At 41.5% G+C, this 7,500-nt stretch overlaps 2 protein-coding genes across 3 annotated transcripts in view; both read left to right on the top strand.

Moving 5' to 3' along the window:
• LOC138022484 (uncharacterized) overlaps positions 1–2,980 on the top strand; it is a 20,474-nt gene extending 17,494 nt beyond the window's left edge. For both annotated transcript variants that reach the window (XM_068869639.1, XM_068869638.1), the window contains one exon: positions 1–2,980. This exon is cut by the window's left edge and continues 976 nt beyond it. In XM_068869639.1, the coding sequence (XP_068725740.1) occupies positions 1–397 (397 nt within the window). In that variant the 3' untranslated portion in view covers positions 398–2,980.
• Positions 518–1,279, top strand: LOC138021165 (NLR family CARD domain-containing protein 3-like). The gene has a single exon (XM_068868029.1). It carries the CDS (start codon positions 518–520, stop codon positions 1,277–1,279), a length of 762 nt encoding a protein of 253 aa, XP_068724130.1.
• Positions 2,981–7,500: the final 4,520 nt, after the last annotated feature.

The following is a 7,500-nucleotide window of genomic DNA, read 5'->3' as shown; positions in this document are numbered from 1 at the left end:
GGCGTTGCAGTCTATACGTAAAGGAGAGTTGTTTTTCGACGAGAATAAATTTAAAGGCAGGTCCAGTAATTTGATCAAGTTTGGGTTTCTTTCGATCCAGACCGGTGGCAGCAAGAGAAAACCTTCCTCGCGCTTTTGCTTTCTTCACAAGACCTTTCAAGAGTTCTTTGCTGGCTTTTATCTTGCTTATCAGATCCTTGATGGAGACACAGATTGTAAATCAGTAGTGACCGATGTAAGGAACAGGAAGGAACTGAAACAAGTGTTTTTATTCATGAGTGGTATTTTGTCCGCAACATCGGAAGAAATGACAGTTTCATTGGTAAAAAGCATAGCAGAGCTTGCAAGTTCGTCCGATATGGGAATCATGGAGTCCAAAGAAAAAATTTTAGAGTAGGCTTGTGATTGTATTTTGGAATGCAAATGCCATGGAGAGAACCTTCAGTCTAAGTTACTTCAGACCTTTGGACAGAACTTTCTTGTTAAAGATCTAAGCATACGTTTTAGATACGATCATATGAACCTCTTGTGTGAAATTCTCAAAGTCAACACATGCTTGACTACTTTGGATTTGAATTGGAACGGCATTGATGCCGCTGGCGCTGAATCCCTTTCTGAGGCTCTCAAAGTCAACACATGCTTGACTACTTTGAATTTGGGTTGGAATGCAATTGGTTCCGCTGGCGCTGAATCTCTTTCTGAGGCTCTCAAAGTCAACACATGCTTGACTACTTTGGATTTGAGACGCAACAAAATTGGTACCGCTGTCGCTGAAGCCCTTTCGGAGGCTCTCAAAGTCAACATATGCTTGACTACTTTGGATTTGAGTTCTAACAAAATTGATGCCGCTGGCGCTGAATCCCTTTCTGAGGCTCTCAAAGTCAACACATGCTTGACTACTTTGGATTTGAGTTCTAACAAAATTGATGCCGCTGGCGCTGAATCCCTTTCTGAGGCTCTCAAAGTCAACACATGCTTGACTACTTTGGATTTGGCATGGAATGCAATTGGTTCCGCTGGCGCTGAATCCCTTTCTGAGGCTCTCAAAGTCAACACATGCTTGACTACTTTGGATTTGGCATGGAATGCAATTGGTTCCGCTGGCGCTGAATCCCTTTCTGAGGCTCTCAAAGTCAACACATGCTTGACTACTTTGGATTTGAGACACAACGAAATTGGTACCGCTATCGCTAAAGCCCTTTCGGAGGCTCTCAAAGTCAACACATGCTTGACTATTTTGGATTTGAATTTTAACAAAATTGATGCCCGCTGGCGCTGAATCCCTTTCTGAGGCTCTCAAAGTCAACACATGCTTGACTACTTTGTATTTGAAATGGAATGAAATTGGTTTCGCTGGTGCTGAATTCCTTTCTGAGGCTCTCAAAGTCAACACATGCTTGACTGCTTTGCATTTGAATTGGAATTGGAACAAAATTGAAGCCTCTGGTGCTGAATCCCCTTTCTGAGGCTCTCAAAGTCAACACATACTTGACTATTTTGCTTTGGAGTCGGGGGTGATTTCGATTGACCGTATTCCAGGAGAAGAATACATGGAATAAAAGGTAAAAATCCTTCGTTTTTGCGAAGATCCTTATTAAAATAGACCATATTCGTATTCTCCGTATTGGACTGGAACTGGCTTGCAATGGAGGCTCATGCGGGGGAACCTTTTGAAATGCAAATACTTTTTATTGTTATTGAGCTGGAATTTTTTCCCGATAGCGCGCGCTCTTATTGGTTACTTCGAGATCACATGACATCTAACAAAAAAATTGTTGCCTGCCAAAAGTCTCTGAGCGGGCAACATTGCAAAATCTATGACGTGCGAGGGTAACAGTGCACTGTGACCCACAAATGTTGACCAACGACCGCCGTTGCTGTTGCCGTTGCACGTTTTTGTTTTTGTGCTATGTGACAAATCACTTAATGATTTAATTTTTTTCCCTCGAATCTCGGTGTTTCCCTCGGCTGCGCCTCGGAAAACATTGAGATTCTCGGGAAACAAAATTAACTGTTTCCCTCGGGATTAGTGATTAAGTGTTTAATATATTTCCCCGCATTAGCGCATGAGAATACAAATATGTTTCTATTGTAAAACATCTGCTCAAATGCTACTTTAAACATATGTATATTATCCTTGTTCCTTCAAAATGCCAGACACACTATTTTAAAACATCACTCTACGTATTCTTATTCCGGAATAGGGTCAATCGAACGCACTCTTGGGTTTAAAGCAATTATTCTCCCAGAGTCGGGTGATTAATTCCTTTCTAAGGCTCTGTCAAGTGCAGCAAGCGTATTAGGGGTGTCCGGCGTATCAAGAATATCAAGCGTATCAGGTGTATCCAGCGTTTCAGGGGTAACTCTGATACGCAGAACAACCAACAAGTTTCAACCCGGGTCGGCCGTTCCAACCACACCGGTAAAGTATGAACTCGAAGACCTCGCTGGTCTCCTAAATAGAAGACTAGAGTTGTAACTTTGATAAAAAAGCCGAGTTACATTTTATCTGAAAATATGGTGACATTACGAAATTTATCCATGCACTGTTGTAAATGTGTTTATATTGTAGGTATCTGTTCTTGTGGATCATCAAAGAACTTTTCTCTAGCTTTTTCAATGTTCGTTTTGAAGGCATGGGCTTCTACTCATTTTAATTCAACTCGTCAATCAAGCAATCACAACCGGTTTTTCCTGAAACACACCGGCTAACACTAACCAAAATGGAATACTGGTGTTCAACTCATGAATTCCTAGATATCTCGTCAAAAATGATTCCTTCTCTTCAGGCTTTCAAGAGGTGAATCAAGTCCTCTATTTATTTAAAGACTCACCCTAAGATGAGGTGTCCCTCGATAGCATTTTCTATAAGAAATTTATTTGATGTAAGAGCAGTAATTCAATCAGTATTTTATTACCCTTAAACTGTAGGAAGTCGTTCTTTTCATTAAAGTTAAATGAATTACATTTTTTCACTGTTGAACGTTGTAAAGAGTCTGGCATATCTACCCGATCAACCTCACAGCTATTAATTATTTTGATTTCCAAAACTGTGCGTCAAATTTGCGTTCATCCTTGAAGTGTGACTAATTTTGCATGTAGTTTTTACCTTTTAAACGTTAACGGTTTAGTATCATACCTGTTACGTTTGACCAATGAAACGTTTGCGGACTCAGGTCACGAGATTGATAACGTTTTTGACGCCAAACGATCATGTTTTGTTGACGTGCTGTGCATGTTTTCAAGTTTTACATTGAGTGTAGGCAGGTTCACGCGGGAAGCAACTATGGAGTCGGAAATACCAGTGCAAGTCGAATTGGTAATACCAGAAGCGTTTTTCTCATGCATTTTGTTGACGAGTTGAACAAGGCCATAACGAGTAGTATTTTTAAGATGCGTTTTTCAACTTTCGGGATACTGGATGAAAATGACGAAGGAGAGTATCATGAGAGTATAGAGTGCTTACCATTTAGCCAAATAACCCGGGAAGGATGATCGTAGCATAAAGGTAAGCGATTTTCCGAATTTATTGAGCAACCGGATGAGAATGGCGCTTACCATTTATCACCCGGCATTCCATCCCACATATTTACTCGATCCTGCGAGAAAAGGCCTGGAAACGGAACGATTCTCGCAAACGATATGGGAAGTTCCCGATTTGCATTCCGAACGGAAAAAGTGGACTATCTCTGGAGCTTGTCCACACTTTCCATTCCACAGCCTTTCCATTTGACGTCAAACCGAAATTTTCGGATTCTTTGGCTAAATGGTAAGCACCTATTTAGTTTTGAATAACGATCCAATTAGCCTGAGAATTTCCAATTTCTACATCAAAACTAATCGTAGGAATTGGCATTCAGCGACTCAAGTATTCTAGGGCTCTTGACCTTCTGTGAAAACAAAACCTGCGGAGAGAGCTGATCCATCTAGTCATTCAGAAGGTGAACCACCAGCGCTTTTTTTAGCGAGCTTAAGCGCGCGCGTTTTTGAGACGCAAACGGCAACCGGAAGTGAGCTGTCTTCACACAATTAAGTATTTTTTCTCCATTAGAGATGGTTAGTATGAAATTCTGGGAGACACCACTGTCCTGGTTCCCGGAATGTTCTCTTCCGGTTGCCGTCCGCGTCTCAAAAACGCACGTGCTTAAGGTGGCTCCCAAGAGTATTTGCCAATACCCGTTCTACTGGGCACGATCGAGATACAAAAGGAAACCTAGTTAATTTCTCTTTAAGTTCTCCCCGTAGAGATTTATCAGTATGGGTACCGATATAAGAAGGCTTATTTTTTTGGTGTCAATTGTTGGATTATGGCCGTTACCATACTCATAATTATACTTTTCTTCTGTGAAATTTTCTTATTCTTTGCCACATAATGGAAATGATATTGCCTGACATTTTGAAGTGGTAAAAAGTCCAAGGTCGTTCTGACGGTTTTGGCAAATTCTGTAGTTTGTCTTTTTTCTAAATACGTTCGATTAGCTCTGACAGATTTTAACAAATTTTAGGTATTTGATAGGAACTGTACGAGGTTAGAACTGAGCCAATTTTCAAAAAAAGGTTTACCGAAGGGAATGAGCAGTTAATTTTACAGATTTGGTCACACTGACGTCACAAAAATCAGAAAAATACGCGCGACTCAGGTTTTACGCGCCATACTAGTGCCCAGCTTGCGCGCGGCCCTAAACTCTAGGGAGCCTCCTTAAGCCCCCTAATCTAGCTCTACTGAAGGACGCGCCACAGCCCGGGTTTCTCTGAAGAGCTATATCCTTAATTGCATTGATAGCGGTGAGCAAGATTGCACAAAGACCACAGAAATCATCGATTAAAACGCGTACCGATGACAATGTCAAGCCTTTATGCAAAGAAAGAACTTCTCTTGAAAGGTAGATCATAAAAAGTGAAGAAAGCAAAGAACAGAAAAGGTCCTAGATTCAACAACTAAGGGGGAAAGTACACTAAACTGAAATGAAACTAGAAAGAGGGGAGAGGAAAGGTAAGGTAAATATCTTATCTCCCTATTTTTTTCCCTCCCTGAATTTTTACCTCTCTCCCTCATCAGTACGTAAAGTAACACTAAATTTGCAGTCTAAATTCCTTGCAATGTTGTGACTTTATTAAAGAACTTTGAAAACCTTGAATACCTACGGACTATAGTACCAGCTTACCTTTGTATGATGTACTCTACCTTTGTGGCATTTTCAAACTAACAGCCTCATGCGTTTTTATTGTATTGATTTGATGTATTGTCTTACTCAGTGTTCAATGGGCATTTCAGTTTATTGCTGTACATTTCTGAAAACCTAGTTCACATGCAGTGCAAAGAAGGCAGAAAACACTTCGTATTCACCATGGCCTTAAGCTATGACCCTGATGTCTGAATCGACACAGAAGACACAAAAAGCACACGGAAGGGACACATAGACCCTCCAAAGACCTAAGTCTCCAAAATGTCACGTTTCGACGAACACTTTCTTGAGGTCTCACGATTTTCCGACGTGGCATCTAAATCTCACGTACGGTCAAACAGAATATCTTGCAATGGCCAAACAATGAAGCGAGAATTTACTAGCTTGATGCGCTAAAGACCATTCAAAATACCGCAAACACCGGAGCTTACGGGCTTAAAAAGCATTGGATACCCAGGGTCTACCCAGTGTTCTCTTCGATATAATTGTTTAGTGGGTCCAGCGGGGAACTTCCCTGGTAGCAAAAGTCTCTTTTCTTTTGCGTTCGCCGGGCTGAAGAGTACAGGAAAAGAGGCCCCTGCCATGGGCCGAAATTCGTTGTGTTGAGCATGCGCAGCGGCTACTTAACGACCGAATCCGCACATGATGCTTCATGTTGTGTGGGCTCATGTGACAACAGAGGAATGCACGGGACACAGCGGACTCAAGTCACAGTCAGCAAACATATCATGGGACATGCGTTTCGTAGAGTGCTGTCTAAGGTTGTGGACAGCGGTTGAATCAAAGTGAGTTTCGATCCATGGTAGAGGATTCTTTTCCCGTACTCGTCAGCCCAGTGGAGACTCTATTACCACTATTTGCGTTCATCATTGAAGTGTGACTAATTTTGCACATAGTTTTACCTTTTGAACCTTAACGGTTTAGTCTCATACCTGTCACGTTTGACCAATGAAACGTTTGCAGACTCAGGTCACGAAATTGATAACGTTTTTGGCGCCAAACGATCATGTTTTGTTGACGTGCTGTGCATGTTTTCAAGTTTTATATCGAGTGTAGGCAGGTTCATGCTCCAAGCAACTATGGAGTCGGTAATGCAAGTGCAAGTCGAAATGGGGAATACCAGAAGGGTTTTTCTCATGACTCCGCCAAAAACTGTTGACGAGTTGAACAAGGCCATAACGAGTAATAGTTTTAAGATGCGTTTTTCAACTTTCGGGATACTGGATGAAAATGACGAAGGAGAGTATCACGAGAGTATAGAGTGCTTACCATTTAGCCAAATAACCCGGGAGGGATGATCGTAGCATAAAGGTAAGCGATTTTCCGAATTTAGTAACCAACCGGATGAGAACGGCGCGTAACATTTACCACCCGGCATTCCATCCCGCATATTTACTCGATCTTGTGAGAAAGGGCCTGGAAACGCAACGATTCTCGCGAATTATATGGGAAGTTCCCGATTTGCATTCCGAATAGAAAAAGTGGACTATCTCTGGAGCTTGTTCTCAATTTCCGAAACGATTTTTCGGAAAATAGCCTATCCATTTGACGTTAAACCGAAATTTTCGGGTTCTTTGGCTAAATGGTAAACATCTACTTAGTTTTGAATAACAATCCAATTAGCCTGAGAATTGCCAATTTCGACATCAAAACTAATCGTACGAATAGGCATTAGCGACTCGGGCTAAGTATTCTAGGGCTCTTGACCTTCTGTGAAAAAAAAACCTGCTGAGAGAGCTGATCCATCTAGTCATACGAAAGCTGAACCACCCGCGTTTTTTTTAGCGAGCTTAAGCACGCGCGTTTTTGAGACGCAAACGGAAACCGGAAGTGAGCTGTTTTCCCTTTTAACTTGTCTTAACACAACCACATTTACATTGTTAAGTATCTTTTCTCCATTAGACATGATTAGTACAAAAATCTGGGAGACACCACTGTCCTGGCTCCCGGAATGTTCTCTTCCCTCCTCCCTGAATTTTTATCGCTCTCCCTGATCAGTACGTAAAGTAACACTAAATTTGCAGTCTAAATTCCTTCCGATGTTGTGACTTTGCTCTTTGAAAACCTTGAATACCTACAGACTATAGTACCAGCTTACCTTTGTATGATGTACTCTACCTTTGTGGCATTTCCAAACTAACAGCCTCATGCGTTTTTATTGTATTGATTTGATGTATTGTCTTACTCAGTGTTCAATGGGCATTTCAGTTTATATTGCTGTACATTTCTGAAAACTTAGTTCACATGCAGTGCAAAGAAGACAGAAAACACTTCGTACTCACCATGGCCTTGCTGTTGTTGGCCCTGTTGTTTG

The sequence above is a fragment of the Montipora capricornis genome, chromosome 10 (genome assembly GCF_036669925.1).
Source record: "Montipora capricornis isolate CH-2021 chromosome 10, ASM3666992v2, whole genome shotgun sequence".
Classification (NCBI taxonomy): domain Eukaryota; kingdom Metazoa; phylum Cnidaria; class Anthozoa; order Scleractinia; family Acroporidae; genus Montipora; species Montipora capricornis.
The sequence above is the reverse complement of the archived record's forward strand: the minus strand, read 5'-3'. Positions and strand labels throughout refer to the sequence as shown.